General features: G+C 40.8%; 2 protein-coding genes across 2 annotated transcripts in view; one reads left to right on the top strand and one right to left on the bottom strand.

Moving 5' to 3' along the window:
• The window catches only part of LOC129845929 (zinc finger protein OZF-like), an 87,009-nt gene that overhangs the window by 37,310 nt on the left and 28,707 nt on the right, over positions 1-20,992 (top strand). The gene's annotated exons all lie outside the window — the stretch shown is intronic.
• Positions 1,521-20,707, bottom strand: LOC129845936 (neurofilament medium polypeptide-like). Its single transcript, XM_055913915.1, has 2 exons — positions 20,344-20,707; positions 1,521-5,113 (listed from the first exon to the last, which is right to left on the bottom strand). Exons 1-2 carry the CDS (start codon positions 20,705-20,707, stop codon positions 4,938-4,940), a joined length of 540 nt encoding a protein of 179 aa, XP_055769890.1. The 3' UTR covers positions 1,521-4,937.

Below are 20,992 nucleotides of genomic sequence, written 5' to 3'. Positions count from 1 at the left end.
CCAATGGTAGAAAACTCTGCCAGCTGTATACAGTGCATTCGTTAAGTATTCAGACCCCTTCACTTTTTCCACATTCAGTTACATTACAGCCTTATTCTAAAATTGAATATTTTTCCCCTCATCAATCTACACACAATACCCCATAATGACATCACAATACCCCATAATGACATCACAATACCACATAATGACAAACCAAAAACAGGTTTGTAAACATTCTTGCAAATGTATTTACTTAAGTATTCAGACCCTTTGCTATGAGACTCGAAATGGAGCTCAGATGCATCCTGATTCCATTGATCATCCTTGAGATGTTTCTCCAGCTTGATTGGAGTCCACTTGTGGTAAATTCATTTGATTAGACATGATTTGGAGAGGCACACACCTGTCTATATAAAGTCCCACAGTTTACAGTGCATGTGTCGTGGTAAATCTGATTCTGCCACGACACAAGTCAGAGCAAAAACCAAGTCATGAGGTCAAAGGAATTGTCCGTAGAGCTCTGAGACAAGAATGTGTTGAGGCACAGATCTGGAGAAAAGGTACCAAAAAATGTATGCAGCATTGAAGGTCCCCAAGAACACAGTGTCCGCCCTCATTCTTAACTGAAATAAGTTAGGAACCACCATTACTCTTCCTAGAGCTGGCCGCCCGGCAAAAACGGAGAAATCGGGGGAGAAGGGCCTTGGTCAAGGAGGTGACCAAAAACTCGATGGTCACTCTGACAGAGCTCCAGAGTTCCTCTGTGGAGATGGGAGAACCTTCCAGAAGGACAATCATCTCTGCAGCACTCCAACAAATCAGGCCCTTATGGTAGAGACCAGACGGAAGCTACTCCTCAGTAAAAGGCACATGGCAGCCCGCTTGGAGTTTGCCAAAAGGCACCTAAAGGACTCTAACCATGAGAAACAAGATTCTCTGGTCTGATTAAACCAACTCTTTGGCCTGAATGTCATGTGTCTGGAGAAAATCGTTACCATCCCGGTGAAGCGGTGGTCATGGCAACATCATGCTGTGATGTTTTTCAGCAGCAGTGCAAATTGTCCACTGGTTTTGGTGCAATTTCTCACCCATTTTGTCAGTAGGAAAGTTAATTTCCCGTCAGGCACACACATTAGTTGATTGTTATTATGAAAGTCATTTGTATCGAATGTACTTTTCCCCACTCATTCACCCCATCTCTTTACATTGCTTATTTATATGTGGTGACCTGACTGCGTCCAGACTGTCAAAGGCCCATCCTGGTAGATCTGAACCTAATTCAGCTTGGAGTGATCAGATGACAGAAGTCACATTTAGGTGCCAGGTGTAACTGAGTCCATAGATGCTCCACATCCATTACTTTGAGTGTTTTATATAATATGACTAAATGTGTTTCTTTCTGTGTGGCCGGGGCAGTCAAGAAATGGAACGGCAAGGCCACAGAACATGACATAAGCAGAGCTGTGGGAGACCCCCTCAAGCCCCTGGTAGAGCCGGGGGTGGTGTTTACCACTCCACCAGCAGAGCTGTGGGAGACCACCTTAAGCCCCTGGTAGAGCTGGGGGTGGTGTTTACCACTGCACCAGGCCTTCAGCAGGCTGGAAAAGTGGGATTGATCTGTTTGATCCATTTGTTTGTTTCAGTTCTCAGTAGTTGAATCATTTGATACTGTTTTTCATACAAAGATGGACCAAGAGTCTGTTGATTGGTCAGTCATTGGGTTAAGTTGTTTTGCAATGTTTTCAAATCAAATCAAGCTTTATTTATATAGCACATGTCAGACATGGATGCAACACAATGGTTTCACAGGAAAAAACTATGAAAATTAAACAGAAAAAATTAAACAGATATATTTAGTACATGTAACAGTATAACTTTAGTCCGTCCCCTCGCGCCGGGCGCGAACCAGGGACCCTCTGCACACAACAGTCACTCATGAAGCATCGTTATCCATTGCTCCACAAAAGCTGCGGCCCTTGCAGAGCAAGGGGAACCACTACTTCAAGGTCTCAAAGCGAGTGACGTCACCAATTGAAATGCTATTAGCGCGCACCACTGCTAACTAGCCAGCCATTTCACATCGGTTACACAACAAACATAAGAGGATAAAAAACAGAAAAACAACTGAAAGGCTAATGAGCAAGAAAGAAAGGAAATGCCATTGATTAAAATATTAAGAATATGATGTTATATCCAACCCAACCCAAAATATAAGCTTGTTTTTTAGAACTAACAGAGTCACTGACAACAACTAAACAGGTTTTAAGAGGGGTTCTGAAAGACACTATGGGGGTGTCCACTAGAAGTTGACTAGTAACAACAACTGGGACCTAAAAGACACTCACCATGAGACCCACTAAATCTGCCCAAGAAGAGGCAAACAAAAGAAAAAACCACAACTAACTTAAAGACAGGAAACAAACCAAAAAGGTGGAGCAACTACAGGTGTTGACTCTCCACATCTATCAAGACAACTGGAGCACTGGGCCAGACACTCTTAAATAGAACCTGGACCAGCTCAGGTGAAACACCTTCCCACTAACGAGATGGACAAGCCAGCACAGGTGTAACACATACTGACCAACGAGGTGACACCAATCAGTGCGTTCTACGTGCTGACGAGCAAGACGTGCTAAAGTCCAACCTCAAAACATAAATGGAAAAACCAAAGACTAACTAACACCTTAAGAGTTTGCTCACCAACAACAGAAAACAACTTCCATTTCACATTATAATCAACTACAATGCTTCACCTTCACCAATATAAACATGGTGTCTGTCTACTGGCAAACAACAATTACAAACAATATTTATTTTTTATTATTCCCACAAAGATTTTTCTTTCTATAGCTTCTAGAACTCTCGTCTTCCTAAAACTCACTCGCTTCTAGAACTCCCGTCCCCTTGGAACGAGCCCAAACAAAACTCATCTCCAATACGGAAAAACGTGCAGTAAAAATAAACTGTGATCCATGGCAATGCACTGGCTAAATGCAAAACACAAAACATTTTGACTGCCCCCCTTGAGACAATCAGCAACCAGGTTGTTCTCACCACAGACATGTCTGATTTCAAGAGGAAACTCCTGCAATATCCGTAGTAACTTTCCACCTCACTGCGGAGCTTCTCTCTCTTTTCAGAGTTCACTAAATAGGCATGTTGTTGGATCGGGTCCCAGTCCCCAATGTCATGCTCTAGTACATTTGGGTTGGCACATCTGAGAATTAACCCTGATATTCTAAAAGCAGGGCAACAATGTCAATATAATTATCAGTTGGTTGCATAAATAATTATCATTACCAAATGTTACATGAAATGTAAATATGAAATATTTGATTGCACAGTTGCTAGGTGGGATAGCCCAATGTCAAAACACAGTTTTAACATGTTCAAATCAATAACCAATATGCAGAAACAGTTTGGGATCAATTGAAAACCTAACATGTGGTATATACACAAACATCTGCCACAATAATAATATTTTTTAAAACAAGCACCTTATAAACTGCACAAGCACCAAAAACACTGTTGTTTTGACAAGTAGCAATAAATCACGGATATCGATTAGGGGGGAAATCAGGTTGTAGGTGCTGTTGAAACTAACACAACTAAACAAACACATGGAAATGGGAAATATCTTTAACCTCACTGGTTAGATGACAACCCGCAGGAGACAGTCAGCTACATTTTGGAGTGATGAATTTAAATGTAGGGGGTCGCTAAACAAACGAACACAACCCTTATTTGTCATCACTCATCGATATCATGTCAAAATTAATTGTGTGACAGAAGGGAGATGAGGTTACGCGTCCTGTTAAAACTAACAGCTCAAAAACCACACAGAATATGGGAATAATGTGTACATCCCTGATTAGAGGACAATTTGTAGAAAATAGATCGCAGCTCTTTTTGTGTTAGTCACTTTTTGTTAAATCACATAAATAGTACTCTTTCAATTCATAGCCTGGATTTTTTCCCCCTGAGGCTAATATCCATATCATGTTGAAATCAATAGAACAGGGGACAAACATTTAGGCTTCTACATTGTGACATCATTTAAATACTCCTACTACAATATTAAAACATTCTACATTGTGACATCATTAAAATACTCCTACTACAATGTTAAAACATTCTACATTGTGATAATATTAAAATACTCCTACTACAATGTTAAAACATTCTACATTGTGACATTATTTCATTGATATCATGAAACAACTCCATGTATTTTCTGATGTTTAATCAGAGATCTTTTATCAGTGTACCTCTTCCCACATTGATCACAGCTATGAGGTTTCTCTCCTGTGTGTATTCTCTGGTGTACAGTCAGAGAGCTAGATGTAGTAAAACTCTTCCCACATTGACCACAGGTATAAGGTTTATCTCCTGTGTGTGTTCTCTGGTGTGATGTCAGCTGGCCAGATCGACCAAAACTCTTTCCACATTGACCACAGCTATAAGATTTCTCTCCTGTGTGTATTATCTGGTGTGATGTCAGCTGGCCAGATTGACCAAAACTCTTCCCACATTGATCACAGCTATAAGGTTTCTCTCCTGTGTGTATTCTCTGGTGTAGTCAGCTGGCCAGATTGACCAAAACTCCTCCCACATTGAGCACAGATATAAGGTTTCTCTCCTGTGTGTATTCTCTGGTGTGATGTCAGATTGCCAGATCGGCCAAAACTCTTTCCACATTGATCACAGCTATAAGATTTCTCTCCTGTGTGTGTTCTCTGGTGTATCTTCAGATGGCCAGATGTAACAAAACTCTTCCCACATTGATCACAGCTATACGATTTCTCTCCTGTGTGTGTTCTCTGGTGTATCTTCAGAAGGCCAGATGCAACAGAACTCTTCCCACATTGATCACAGCTATACGGTTTCTCTCCTGTGTGTGTTCTCTGGTGTGATATCAGGCTGGTTGAATGAGTAAAACTCTTCCCTGATGAATTTTAATTCCTGATGAGGTGAATCTCTTCCCAGTCAGAGCAGCAGTGAGATTTCTTCCTTGTGGATCTCTGCGGGTGTTTCTTGAGGTGTTCTGATCTGGAGAAACTCTTCTCTGCCTTGTCAGCATCATGAGGTTGTTGAGGCTCCCCAGAGGACCCACGGTAGTCCCGTCTCTCTCCTGTGTGAACAAAAAAGTCAGACAGACAGTAAAGGCCCACAACAGTGAAAATCCACTGTAAAAGGTGATGCCAACAGCGTAGCCATGATGTTGTACAACAATTGACGTCTGTAATAAATGTTCAAATTATTTGACAATTGTCTTAAAATGAGCAACAATAGTCATATTTTGTCTTGTTTTCACATTAGTAGTAACATCGATGATTGTAGACTAGAAATAAGTTATTCATGTTGTTGAAACTCTAAGCAGTGTGCCAGACGACTTTTGGTCTCCAATATAAGCCCCTTTCTGTGTTTAACAAAATTGAGGTACGAGGGCGATGGACACATCATTTCAATGCAGAAACTCCTCCCTGCTAATGAGGACACCGATAGCCACTAGCACAGTCAGTGTAGTCAGCTCAGCTATCCCCATTGAGACCGTGTCTGTGCCTCGACCTAGGTTGGGCAAAACTAAACATGGCGGTGTTCGCCTTAGCAATCTCACTAGAATAAAGACCTCCTCCATGCCTGCCATTATTGAAAGAGATTGTGATACCTCACATCTCAAAATAGGGTTACTTAATGTTAGATCCCTCACTTCAAAGGCAGTTATAGTCAATGATCATAATCTTGATGAGATTGGCCTGACTGAAACATGGCCAATCACATCTGTGTTAAATGAGGCCTCACCTCCTGGTTACACTAGTGACCATATACCTCGTGCATCCCGCAAAGGCGGAGGTGTTGCTAACATTTACGATAGCAAATTTCAATTTACAAAAAAATAAATGACGTTTTCGTCTTTTGAGCTTCTAGTCATGAAATCTATGCAGCCTACTCAATCACTTTTTATAGCTACTGTTTACAGGCCTCCTGGGCCATATACAGCGTTCCTCTGAGTTCCCTGAATTCCTATCGGATCTTGTAGTCATAGCAGATCATATTCAAATTTTTGGTGTTTTAATATTCATATGGAGAAGTCCACAGACCCACTCCAAAAGGTTTTCGGAGCCATCATCGACTCAGTGGGTTTTGTCCAACATGTCTCTGGACCTACTCACTGCCACAGTCATACTCTGGACCTAGTTTTGTCTCATGGAATAAATGTTGTAGATCTTAATGTTTTTCCTCATAATCCTGGACTATCGGACCACCATTTTATTACTTTTGCAATCGCAACAAATAATCTGCTCAGACCCCAACCAAGGATCATCAAAAGTCATGCTATACATTCTCATACAACCCAAAGATTCCTCGATGCCCTTCCAGACTCCCTCTGCTTACCCAAGGACGTCAGAGGACAAAAATCAGGTAACCACCTAACTGAGGAACTCAATTTAACCTTGCGCAATACCCTAGATGAAGTCGCACCCTTAAAAAAGAAAAACATTTGTCATAAGAAACTAGCTCCCTGGTATACAGAAAATACCCAAGCTCTGAAGCAAGCTTCCAGAAAATTGGAACGGAAATAGCACCACAACAAACTAGAAGTCTTCCGACTAGCTTGGAAAGACAGTAGCGTGCAGTATCGAAGAGCCCTCACTGCTGCTCGATCATCCTATTTTTCCAAGAAGTTAATTGAGGAAAATAAGAACAATCCAAAATTTATTTTTGGTAGTAATAAATTCATGAACTTCTTTGAGGAAAAGATCATGATCATTAGAAAGCAAATTACGGACTCCTCTTTAAATCTGCGTATTACTCCAAAGCAGTAGTCCTGAGTCTGCACAACTCTGCCAGGACCTAGGATCAAGGGAGACACAAGTGTTTTAGTATTATACCTCGACACAATGATGAAAATATTCATGGCCTCTAAACCTTCAAGCTGCATACTGGACCCTTGTGCTTGGCCCTCCTATGTTGAACATAATAAATGGCTCTCTATCCAACGGATGTGTACCAAACACTAAAAATGGCAGTAATAAAGCCTCTCTTGAAAAAGCCAAACCTTGACCCAGAAAATGTAAAAAAAACTATCGGTCTATATCGAATCTCCCATTCCTCTCAAACATTTTTAGAAAAAGCTGTTGCACAGCCTTCCTGAAGACAAACAATGTATACAAAATGCTTCAGTCTGGTTTTAGACCCCATCATAGCACTGAGACTGCACTTGTGAAGGTGATAAATTACCTTTTAATGGCGTCAGACTGAGGCTCTGCATCTGTCCTCGTGCTCCTAGACCTTAGTACTGCTTTTGATACCATCGCTCACGACATTCTTTTGGAGAGATTGGAAACCCAAATTGGTCTACACGGACAAGTTCTGGCCTTGTCTTATCTGTCACAAAGATATCAGTTTGTCTCTGTGGATGGTTTGTCCTCTGACAAATCAACTGTAAATTTCGGTGTTCCTCACGGTTCCGTTTTAGGACCACTATTGTTTTCACTATATATTCTACCTCTTGGTGATGTCATTCGGAAACCTAATGTTAACGTTCACTGCTATGCTGACGACACACAGCTGTACATTTCAATGAAACATGGTGAAGCCCCAAAATTGCCCTCGCTGGAAGCCTGTGTTTCAGACATAAGGAAGTGGATGGCTGAAAACTTTCTACTTTTAAACTCGGACAAAACAGAGATGCTTGTTCTAGGTCCCAAGAAACAAAGAGATCTTCTGTTGAATCTGACAATTAATCTTGATGCTTGCACAGTCGTGTCAAATAAAACTGTGAAGGACCTCGGCGTTACTCTCGACCCTGATCTCTCTTTTGACGAACATAAACAGACAGATGGTTAAAGGCCCACAACAGCAGAAATCCACTGCAAAAGGTGATGCCAACAGCGTAGCCATGATGTTGTACAACAATTGACGTCTGCCCTTGGTTCACTCCAGACTTGACTGCCCTTGACCAGCACAAAAACACCCTGTGGTGTACTGCACTAGCATCGAATATTCCCCGCGATATGAAACTTTCAGGGAAGTCAGAAACCAATACACACGGTCAGTTTGAAAAAGCTAGCCTTTACTTTCCTAACAGAAATATGCATCCTGCAGCACTAATTCCAAAAAGTTTTGGGACACTAAAGTCCATGGACAGTAAGAGTATCTCCTCCCAGCTGCCAACTCCACTGAGGCTAGGAAACACTGTCACCACTGATAAAACCACGACAATAGAGCAATTCAATAAGCATTTTTCTACGGCTGGCCATGCTTTCCACCTGGCTACCCCAACCCCGGCTAACAGCTTTGCACACCACGCAGCAACTTGCCCAAGCTCCCCCCGCTTCTCCTTCACCCAAATCCAGACAGCTGATGTTCTGAAAGAGCTGTTCAACCTCTCTTTCGTATCGTCTGAGATTCCTAAAGATCTGAAAGCTGCCGCGGTCATCCCCCTCTTCAAAAGGGGTGACACTCTAGACCCAAACTGTTGTAGACCTATATCCATCCTGCCCTGCCTTTCTAAAGTCTTCGAAAGCCAAGTGAACAAACAGATCACTGACCATTTCGAATCCCACCGTACCTTCTCCGCTATGCAATCTGGTTTCCGAGCTGGTCACGGGTGCACCTCAACCACCCTCAACGTCCTAAACGATATCAAAACCGACATCGATAAAAGACAGTACTGTGCAGCCGTATTCATCAACCTAGCCAAGTCTTTCGACTCTGTCAATCACCGTATTCTTATCGGCAGACTCAACAGCCTTGGTTTTTCAAATGACTGCCTCGCCTGGTTCACCAACTACTTCTCTGATGGTGTTCAGTGTGTAAAATCAGAGGGCCTGTTGTCCGGACCTCTGGTAGTCTATGGGGGTGCCACAGGTTTCAATTCTCAGGCTGACTCTCTGTATATATAAATTATGTAACTCTTGCTGTGGGTGTTTCTCTGATGACACCATTCTGTATACATCTGGCCCTTCTTTGGACACTGTGTTAACAAACCTCCATACGAGCTTCAACGCCATACAACACTCCTTCCGTGGCCTCCAACTGCTCTTATATGCTAGTAAAACTAAATGCATGCTCTTCAACCGATCGCTGCCCGCATCCGCCCGCCCGACAAGCATCACTACTCTGGACGGTTCTGACTTAGAATATGTGGACAACTAGAAATACCTAGGTGTCTGGTTAGACTGTAAACTCTCCTTCCAGACTCACATTAAGCATCTCCAATCCAAAGTTAAATCTAGAATCGGCTTCCTATTTCCTATAGCCTCCTTCACACTGCCAAACATGGCCTCGTAAAACTGACTATCCTACCGATCCTTGACGTCGGTTATGTCATTTACAAAAGGTGATTCTACAAAGTATTGAAAAGTATTATTGGTGTGAATACAAGAACAATAACATAGGCCTACTGTAGGACCCATAACTTCACCTAACAATAACATGGACCTACTGTAAGACCCATTACTTCACCTAACAACAACATAGACCTACTGTAGGACCCATAACTTCACCTAACAACAACATAGACCTACTGTAGGACCCATAACTTCACCTAACAATAACATAGACCTACTGTAGGACCCATAACTTCACCTAACAACAACATGGACCTGACTATAAATAATTTAATATTTATAGGTGAAACATGGAAACTAAAATGTCTTTTTCATGACATTTCATAACCTGATCACCAGATAATTTTGTGAATAATCCCACTAGGCTACTCTGTAATGTGATGTCATTCTAAATGTCCTGAATAACGGAAAATAGCTCTGTGTGTTGTACAATAGCCCATCCATTAAGGAACAGTTCTCTCTCTACACATGAGCTAAGTATCTCCGTGTCGAAACAGACTAACGAGACCCTACTGTAAATCAAGCAGACAATAACACAATATAAACATCAATTTGTTAGGGATGTTGGATCCAACGTGGAGCACGGCATAACTGTCTTTACCAGAGTAATGAATGAAGAAGCACTTTGGTTGTTGCATGTGGTGATGTTTGTCATGTGACTGGCATTCAGAAAATGATTTCCTGGATCAGCTGATGATAGTTGAACATGTGACTGTTTCTAAATTGCTACAGTATTAAGAATTATGTGTAATTATTGAACCAGTTATATGCATATCATATTTTCTGGGCCCGAGTAGCAGGCAGTTAAATTTGGGCACGCTTTTCATCCAAAATTCCAAATGCTGCCCCCTACCCTAGAGAGGTTAAGCTCGAGACCTTGGGTCTCGACCCCACCCTGTGCAACTGGGTCCTGGACTTTCTGACCGGCTGCCCCCAGGTGGCGAAGGTAGGAAACAATATCGTCACCCTGTTGATCCTCAACACTGGGGCCCACAAGGGTGCGTTCTGAGCCCTCTCCATTACTCCCTGTTCACCCATGACTGCGTGGCCATGCACGCCTCCAACTCAATCATCAAGTTTGCAGCGCTACAGTGGTAGGCTTGATTACCAACAAAGACGAGACGACCTACAGGGAGGAGGCGAGGGCCCTCGGAGTGTGGTGTCAGGAAAATAACCTCTCACTCAACATCAACGAAACAAAGGAGATGATCGTGGACTTCAGGAAACTGCAGAGGGAAACCCCCCCCCCCCCATCCGCATTGATGGGTCAGTAGTGGAGAAGGTGGAACGTTTTTAGTTCCTCGGCGTACATCACAGACAAACTGAAATGGTCCACCCACACAGACAGTGTGGTGAAGAAGGCGCAACAGCGACTCTTCAACCTCAGGAGGCTGAAGAAATTTGTCTTGTCACCGAACACACTCACAAACTTTTACAGACGCACAATCGAGAGCATCCTGTCGGGCTGTATCACCGCCTGGTATGGCAACTGCACCGCCCTCAACCGCAAGACCCTCCAGAGGGTGGTCCGGTCTGCACAAGGCATCACCGGGGCAAACTACCTGCCCTCCAGGACACCTACACCACTCGATGTCACAGGAAGACCAAAAAGATCATCAAGGACAACAACCACCCGAGCCACTGCCTGTTCACACCGCTATCATCCAGAAGGCGAGGTCAGTACAGGTGCATCAAAGCTGGGACCGAGAGACTGAAAAAACAGCTTCTATCTCAAGGCCATCAGACTGTTAAACAGCCATCACTAACATAGAGAGGCTGCTGCCAACATACAGACTCAATCTCTGGCCACTTTAATAAATGGACTTAATAAAAGGTATCACTAGTCACTTTAAATAACGCAACTTTAATAATGTTCACATATGCTACATTACCCTCATATGTATATACAGTATATGTATATACTCACATGTATATACAGTATTCTATACCATCTACTGCATCTGCCAATGACGCACGGCCATCGCTCATCCATGTATTTATATGTACATATTCTTATGCATCCCTTACATTTGTGTGTATAAGGTAGTTGTTGTGAATTTGTTAGATTACTTGTTAGATATTACTGCATTGTCGTAACTAGAAGCACAAGCATTTCGCTACAGTCGCATTAACATCTGCTAACCATGTGTATGTGACCATTAACATCTGCTAACCATGTGTATGTGACCATTAACATCTGCTAACCATGTGTATGTGACCCTTAAGCACTAGTGTATCTATCATTTCCTATACAACATGTATTTTTTTTAGTAACGTTTATGAATAGTTATTTGGTCAGAATAGGTGAGTGTCATAAAAATATCCGGACATAATGGGAAAAATATGCTACGTTAGCACAATGTATAACCACTGATTTCAGCTCTAAATATGCAAATTTTCGAACAAAACATAAGTGTATGTATAACCTGATGTTATAGGACTGTCATCTGATGAAGCTTATCAAGGTTAGTCAAAAATTATATATCTTTTGCTGGTTTGTTTTTACGATCGCTAACTTTTGCTGCTGGTAAATGGCTTGTGTTTCTGGCTATTGTGGTAAGCTAATATAATGCTATATTGTGTTTTCGCTGTAAAACACTTAAGAAATCGGAAATATTGGCTGGATTCACAAGATGCTTGTCTTTCATTTGCTGTACACCATGTATTTTTCATAAATGTTTTATGATGAGTATTTAGGTATTCCACGTTGGTGTCTGTAATTACTCTGGCTGCTTCGGTGCTATTTGTAACTGTGATGGTAGCTGCAATGTTAAACTGATTTATACCTGAAATATGCACATTTTTCGAACAAAACATAGATTTATTGTATAACATGTTATAAGACTGTCATCTGATGAAGTTGTTTCTTGGTTAGTTAGGTTGGTTTTGTGCATGCTACCTGTGCTGTGAAAAATGTCTGTCCTTTTTTGTATTTGGTGGTGAGCTAACATAAATATACGTGGTGTTTTCGCTGTAAAACATTTTAAAAATCGGACATGTTGGCTGGATTCACAAGATGTTTATATTTCATTTGCTGTATTGGACTTGTTAATGTGTGAAAGTTAAATATTTCTAAAAAATATATTTTAAATTTCGCGCCCTGCACTTGAGCTGGCTGTTGTCATAAGTGTACCGACATTGGGCTTGCAGCCCTATGTTAATGTTAATGGTCACATACACATGGTTAGCGGATGTTAATGGTCACATACACATGGTTAGCGGATGTTATTGGTCACATACACATAGTTAGCATATGTTAATGGTCACATACACATGGTTAGCATATGTTAATGGTCACATACACATGGTTAGCGGATGTTATTGGTCACATACACATAGTTAGCATATGTTAATGGTCACATACACATGGTTAGCATATGTTAATGGTCACATACACATGGTTAGCATATGTTAATGGTCACATACACATGGTTAGCGGATGTTAATGGTCACATACACATGGTTAGCGGATGTTAATGGTCACATACACATGGTTAGCGGATGTTAATGTTCACATACACATGGTTAGCGGATGTTATTGGTCACATACACATGGTTAGCGGATGTTAATGGTCACATACACATGGTTAGCATATGTTAATGGTCACATACACATGGTTAGCGGATGTTAATGGTCACATACACATGGTTAGCGGATGTTATTGGTCACATACACATGGTTAGCATATGTTAATGGTCACATACACATGGTTAGCGGATGTTAATGGACACATACACATTGTTAGCAGATGTTAACTTCTTTGGGCTGCAGGGGCAGTATTGAGTAGCCAGTTAAATCGTGCCCATTTCAAACGGCCTCGTACTCAATTCTTGCTTGTACAATATGCATATTCATATTACTATTGGATAGAAAACACTCTCTAGTATCTAAAACCGTTTGAATTATTTCTCTGAGTGAAACAGAAGTCATTCTGCAGCACACTTCCTGACCAGGAAGTGGAATGTCAGAAATCGATGCTCTGTTGAACTTCCTGCCTATACATGGGCATGATACGTAAGAGTCTACATACACTTCATACACCTTCCCCTGGTTGTCAAGAGGCGGTGAGAGAAAAAAATTTGTGTTTATCTTGGTCTGAGGTGGAATTAAAGCTCTTTGTTTGACGTGACCGTCCACTTCCTGTTTCTGGAGCGTGCGAAAGAGGACATGGATTTGCCTTCTGTTTTGCTCTCGTTATGGACGACTAACATCTCCGTCTTAGATTTTATTTGATACATGTGACCATATCATCGTAAAGTATGTTTTTTCAATATAGTTTAATCAGATTATAGAAATTTTTTCGGGAGTTTTGCCGTGTTCCGTTCTCTGACTTTGTTTACGTTGGAGAGATCCGTGCCACTTGGCAAGTGCCCTTGCTAAATCAAAAGGGAAATTTGACATTCCAAATCCAAACAACGACTGTTCTGGACAAAGGACACCTTGTCCAACATTCTGACGGAAGATCACCAAAAGTAAGAAACATTTTATGATGCTATTTCTAATATCTGTCGTGCATGTGAACTGGTCGTGGGCGCCCAAGTGTTTCTGGCTATTGTGGCTATGCTAATATAACGCTACATTTTGTTTTCGCTGTAAAACATTTAATAAATCGGAAATATTGTCTGGAATCACAAGATGCCTGTCTTTCAATTGCTGTACACTATGTATTTTTCAGAAATGTTTTATGATGAGTAATTAGATATTTGACGTTGGTGTCTGTAAATATTATGGCTGCTTTCGGTGCAATTTCTGACTGTAGCTGCAATGTAAACTATGATTTATACCTGAAATATGCACATTTTTCTAACAAAACATATGCTATACAATAAATATGTTATCAGACTGTCATCTGATGAAGTTGTTTCTTGGTTAGTGGCTATTTATATCTTTATTTGGTCGAATTTGTGATAGCTACTGATGGAGTAAAAAACTGATGGAGTAAGAAAAGTGGTGTCTTTTGCTAACGTGGTTAGCTAATAGATTTACATATTTTGTCTTCCCTGTAAAACATTTAAAAAATCGGACATGTTGGCTTGATTCACAAGATGTGTACCTTTCATATGCTGTATTGGACTTGTTAATGTGTGAAAGTTAAATATAAAAAATATATATATTTTGAATTTCGCGCCCTGCACTTTGAGCTGGCTGTTGTCATAAGTGTACCGACGTCGGGCTTGCACGCAAAACTGGTTAATGCAAGCGCCGTTTTAGAATTCTAAAAATAACTTCATTACGACATCCAGCTTACGTTATAGCAAGAGAGTGCCCAAAATCTGGGCGCAAACTACTAGTACACATGTTCGACAGATATATGAAATAACATCATAAAATGGGTCCTACTTTTGATGATCTTCCATCAGAATGTTGTACAAGGGGTCCTTTGTCGGGAACAATCGTTGTTTGGTTTTAGAATGGCATTTTTCCCTCTTAAATTAGCAAGCACACTAGCTAAGTGGCGCGAAGCTTTCCAACGTCAACAAACGCAGACAACGCAACACGCCTAACGTCCCGAAAAAAATTCAATAATCTAATAAAACTATATTGAAAAAAACATACTTTACGATGATATTGTCACATTTATCAAATAAAATCAAAGCCGGAAATATTAGCCGTCTCTAACGACAGCTTTTCAGAAGGCAATACCAGGTCCCTTCTCGCGCGTTCCAGAAAACAGGAAATTGGTGTCACGTCATGCCAAGAGCTTTTATTCGACCTCAGATCAAGCTATACACTCCATTTCTTCTCTCACTGCCTGTTGACATCTAGTGGAAGGCGTATGAAGTGCATGTATACTAATACATATCAAGCACATTTATAGGCAGGCCCTAGAACAGAGCATCGATTTCAGATTTTCCACTTCCTGTCAGGAAGTTTGCTGCAAAATGAGTTCTGTTTTACTCACAGATATAATTCAAACGGTTTTAGAAACTAGAGAGTGTTTTCTATCCAATAGTAATAATAATCTGCATATTGTACGAGCAAGATTTGAGTACGAGGCCGTTTGAAATGGGCACCTTTTATCCAGGCTACTCAATACTGCCCCTGCAGCCCAAAGAAGTTAACATCTGCTAACAATGTGTATGTGTCCATTAACATCCGCTAACCATGTGTATGTGACCATTAACATATGCTAACCATGTGTATGTGACCAATAACATCCGCTAACCATGTGTATGTGACCATTAACATCCGCTAACCATGTGTATGTGACCATTAACATATGCTAACCATGTGTATGTGACCATTAACATCCGCTAACCATGTGTATGTGACCATTAACATCCGCTAACCATGTGTATGTGACCAATAACATCCGCTAACCATGTGTATGTGAACATTAACATCCGCTAACCATGTGTATGTGACCATTAACATCCGCTAACCATGTGTATGTGACCATTAACATCCGCTAACCATGTGTATGTGACCATTAACATCCGCTAACCATGTGTATGTGACCATTAACATCCGCTAACCATGTGTATGTGACCATTAACATATGCTAACCATGTGTATGTGACCATTAACATATGCTAACTATGTGTATGTGACCAATAACATCCGCTAACCATGTGTATGTGACCATTAACATCCGCTAACCATGTGTATGTGACCATTAACATCCGCTAACCATGTGTATGTGACCATTAACATCCGCTAACCATGTGTATGTGACCATTAACATCCGCTAAACATGTGTATGTGACCATTAACATCCGCTAACCATGTGTATGTGACCATTAACATCCGCTAACCATGTGTATGTGACCATTAACATCCGCTAACCATGTGTATGTGACCATTAACATCCGCTAACCATGTGTATGTGACCATTAACATCCGCTAACCATGTGTATGTGACCATTAACATCCGCTAACCATGTGTATGTGACCATTAACATCCGCTAACCATGTGTATGTGACCATTAACATCCGCTAACCATGTGTATGTGACCATTAACATCCGCTAACCATGTGTATGTGACCATTAACATCCGCTAACCATGTGTATGTGACCATTAACATCCGCTAACCATGTGTATGTGACCATTAACATCCGCTAACCATGTGTATGTGACCATTAACATCCGCTAACCATGTGTATGTGACCATTAACATCCGCTAACCATGTGTATGTGACCAATAACATCCGCTAACCATGTGTATGTGGCCATTAACATCCGCTAACCATGTGTATGTGACCATTAACATCCGCTAACCATGTGTATGTGACCATTAACATCTGCTAACCATGTGTATGTGACCATTAACATCTGCTAACCATGTGTATGTGACCTTTAACATCCGCTAACCATGTGTATGTGACCTTTAACATCCGCTAACCATGTGTATGTGACCCATAACATCCGCTAACCATGTGTATGAGACCAATAACATCTGCTAACCATGTATATGTGCCCATTAACATCCGCTAACCATGTGTATGTGAACATTAACATCTGCTAACCATGTGTATGTGACCATTAACATCTGCTAACCATGTGTATGTGACCAATAACATCCGCTAACCATGTGTATGTGACCAATAACATCCGCTAACCATGTGTATGTGACCAATAACATCTGCTAACCATGTATATGTGCCCATTAACATCCGCTAACCATGTGTATGTGCCCATTAACATCTGCTAACCATGTGTATGTGCCCATTAACATCTGCTAACCATGTGCATGTGACCATTAACATCTGCTAACCATGTGCATGTGACCATTAACATCTGCTAACCATGTGTATGTGACCATTAACATCTGCTAACCATGTGTATGTGACCATTAACATCTGCTAACCATGTGTATGTGACCATTAACATTTGATTTGACCTGACCAAGATGTGTCAGGTTTGTCAATTTATTAATTGTCTTTTGCTTGAAACCCTCCTGTCAATGTTGAGTAAGGACGCACACCTGATTACGCATATAGAGGTAGGACTAGTCTATCTGGTTACACATATAGAAGTAGGACTAGTCTACCTGGTTACACATACAGAAGTAGGACTAGTCTACCTGGTTACACATATAGAAGTAGGACTAGTCTAACCGATAACACATATAGCAGTAGGACTAGTCTACCTGACTACACATATAGAAGTAGGACTAGTCTACCTGACTACACATATAGAAGTAGGACTAGTCTACCTGACTACACATATAGAAGTAGGACTAGTCTACCTGACTACACATATAGAAGTAGGACTAGTCTACCTGACTACACATATAGAAGTAGGACTAGTCTACCTGATTACGCATATAGAAGTAGGACTAGTCTACCTGACTACACATATAGAAGTAGGACTAGTCTACCTGACAACACATATAGAAGTAGGACTAGTCTACCTGGTTACACATATAGAAGTAGGACTAGTCTACCTGGTTACACATATAGAGGTAGGACTAGTCTACCTGACTACACATATAGAAGTAGGACTAGTCTACCTGACTACACATATAGTAGTAGGACTAGTCTACCTGGTTACACATATAGAGGTAGGACTAGTCTACCTGGTTACGCATATAGAAGTAAGACTAGTCTACCTGACTACACATATAGAAGTAGGACTAGTCTACCTGACTACACATATAGAAGTAGGACTAGTCTACCTGACTACACATATAGAAGTAGGACTAGTCTACCTGGTTACACATATAGAAGTAGGACTAGTCTACCTGATTACACATATGGTACTAGGACTAGTCTACCTGGTTACACATATAGTAGTAGGACTAGTCTACCTGGTTACACATATAGAGGTAGGACTAGTCTACCTGGTTACGCATATAGAAGTAGGACTAGTCTACCTGTCCTGAGCACAAATGTAGGCCTATAAATATGCACATTTGGGGATGTCTGATTGTGAGTTGTGGAGCTTCTCAAAGTAATGTTTTTTTTCCACCTCAAACAGCAAGTAATCAAAGTCTAAATCTAAATCAATTGCAAAGGAGAATAACTCCTCAAAGTATTTTTAAAATATTTCCAGCTCTCGCCCTTTCGATAACCACTCGGCACGAAAGGGAAAAACGTAATGTGCTGATCCAGTGGAAATGTCAAAACACCTGATTACTTCTTATCCCTTTCACAAATAGCCTACAGCTGTGTTGGTCGAGAACTCACAGGCACGGGAAACTGAGGGCCCAGAATATTTTATACAATGTTTCAAGTTCGTTATGGACAGGTCATGTGATTTATAGGACATCTATTTGCAATGTTTTTATTTGTTATGTAGGCTATTTTTTACATAAATGGCAATAAAAGTTACTTTTAGATTTGTATAATTTCATTTAGATAGAATGTAGATTAATCACAGACAATGATTGAGATACTATTATAAATGAAATTAAACTGTTCCAGTAAAATGTGAATATGAAAATCATAACTGTCACCAGATCAGTAGAAATGGTAAGATAGATTTGCACTCCAAATGTAGGTTGCCGGCTGCTTGTTGAGCCGATTACCAGCAACGTCAGAATGTATGAAGGACAGCAGCAGGAGGTGGATCGGGAAGAGTTTGTTTCTTCCTCTGGTTGGGCGTTATTGATGTAATGGCATGGAAATAAATTGGCTGAATATTATACAATAACTTAACAGCTCTAACAATTTGACCCCCACAGGAAATCTACACTGGCAATTCTAGAATATACTATATAGCCTAGAAACCTGGTTAAACTATCATTATGACATCATGGATGGCCAGTCCTTGTATTCATAGTGTAGTGAATTCAGGGGGTTGCCCTGAGCTGAACTCAAACCTGGGTCCAGCGACTGTCAAGCCAACACCTTACAACTGTTACGCCAAGATGTCTGAACTTTTTGACGAGGTCGCTAGGTGTTGGATTACGGTTGCTACAATAGCTTTCTCTATGAATTTGAGAGTGGTTACATTTCTCCAGCCCCCATCCCTCAGCTGTTTACCAAACCAAGTCTCTGGGCAGCCATTTTGTTGCTGTTTAAATACTAAGTTGTCCCTTTAAAAAAGCCACACAACAATCAATCAACCAATAACAAAGCTGTAATTCCACCACTGTTTTGCTTAAAAGATGATGGATGGGGCTGGAGAAATGTAACTACTTTCAAATTCATAGACAGACCTATGGATGCAAGGACTGACCATCCATGATATCAACATTATAGTTTTAACCATGTTGAGGCTATACAGTGTTGATTTACATTTTTTCTATACATTGGAGTAAAAAAGCTTATTTGGGGTTCTGATGGGGTACAACAGTTGAACTAAGCTCATGAGGCATGTGTTATATTCTTCAAGAATCAATGGCTATAAATAAATAATTTAAAAATCTAAATATGGATGTGGTATTTGCAGATTTCCCCTTTAACACCACACATCCTTCCAGTGACTGGAGCGAATTTCAAACATCGCTGAAGCTGGAGACTTATATTTCCCTCACCAACTTTAAACATCAGCTATCTGAGCAGCTAACCGATCGCTGCAGCTGTACATGTACTTTTCTGCTCTTTTGCACACCAGTATCTCTACTTGCACATCATCATCTGCTCATTTATCACTCCAGTGTTAATCTGCTAAATTGTAATTCTTCGTTACTATGGACTATTCATTGCCTACCTCATGCCTTTTGTACACACTATATATAGACTTTCTTTTTTTCTACTGTGTCATTGACTTGTTTATTGTGTTATTGGCTTGTTTATTGTTTATTCCATGTTATTCCATGTGTAACTCTATGTTGTTGTCTGTGTCACACTGCTTTGCTTTATCTTGGCCAGGTCGCAGTTGTAATTGAGAACATGTTCTCAACTGGCCTACCTGGTTAAACTATCATTATGACATCATGGCCACCTGGTTAAACTATCATTATGACATCATGGTCACCTGGTTAAACTATCATTATGACATCATGGCCTACCTGGTTAAACTATCATTATGACATCATAGCCACCTGGTTAAATAAAAAAATAAAACAGTTCAACAACTGCAGGGTTTGTGTCTCTGTTTTTAAGACAGTACTTACTAGTGTTAATCAGGGCCCGTTCATCGTTAGAACCATTGGATGCCTTAAGATGCGTTTGGGAAACCGAGCCCAGATATTCAGTTTCCTCCTCCTCCTTTTTCGATGTGACAGTCATCTCCCCCTCCTCCTCTTTCACCCCAAAAGCTGCATCCTCCTCTTTCACTGTAACATCCTCCTCCTCTTTTACTCTGAACGCAACTTCCTCTTCTTTCACTGTAACGTATTTCTCTTCTTTTTTCACAGTAACAGCCTCAACCTCTACTTCTTGTTTTACTGTGATATCCTCCTCCTCTTTCACCAGAGCTTCTTTCTCCGTCCAGCAGTCCTCTTCTTCATTAACAAGAGAGTAGCTTAGTGACCTCATGGTTGGAGATGTTAGCTAGCTAGGCTAATGCTAACTTAACCAGCCCGCTAGATGAATAAAAACAATACCGTAAATATGAAAATTATGAAATTAAAAGGGATAACTAACTAGACGACAGAAGTGGGTTTAAAACACAGTGGCTAATATACACTAAAGCGTCTAAAGAGCTTTATTGGTTCGTTTATTTTGTCTAGCAAGCTACCGAGGTGGCTGACTAACTGTTGCTGCTGCTGAAAAAAGCGTTCCGTCCACTAGATTATACGTCACAGTAGCAGCATTCCCTTA

The sequence above is a fragment of the Salvelinus fontinalis genome, unplaced genomic scaffold, assembly GCF_029448725.1.
Source record: "Salvelinus fontinalis isolate EN_2023a unplaced genomic scaffold, ASM2944872v1 scaffold_0406, whole genome shotgun sequence".
Classification (NCBI taxonomy): Eukaryota; Metazoa; Chordata; class Actinopteri; order Salmoniformes; family Salmonidae; genus Salvelinus; species Salvelinus fontinalis.
Note: the sequence above shows the minus strand (reverse complement) of the source record. Positions and strands in the feature narration are given on the sequence as shown.

Coding starts and splice junctions, on each gene's coding strand:
- LOC129845936 (XM_055913915.1), bottom strand. CDS start 20,707: ATGAGGTCACTAAGCTACTCTCTTGTTAATGAAGAAGAGGACTGCTGG. Junction 5,114..20,343: donor ACGGGCCCTGATTAACACTA/GTAAGTACTGTC, acceptor TTGTTCACACAG/GAGAGAGACGGGACTACCGT.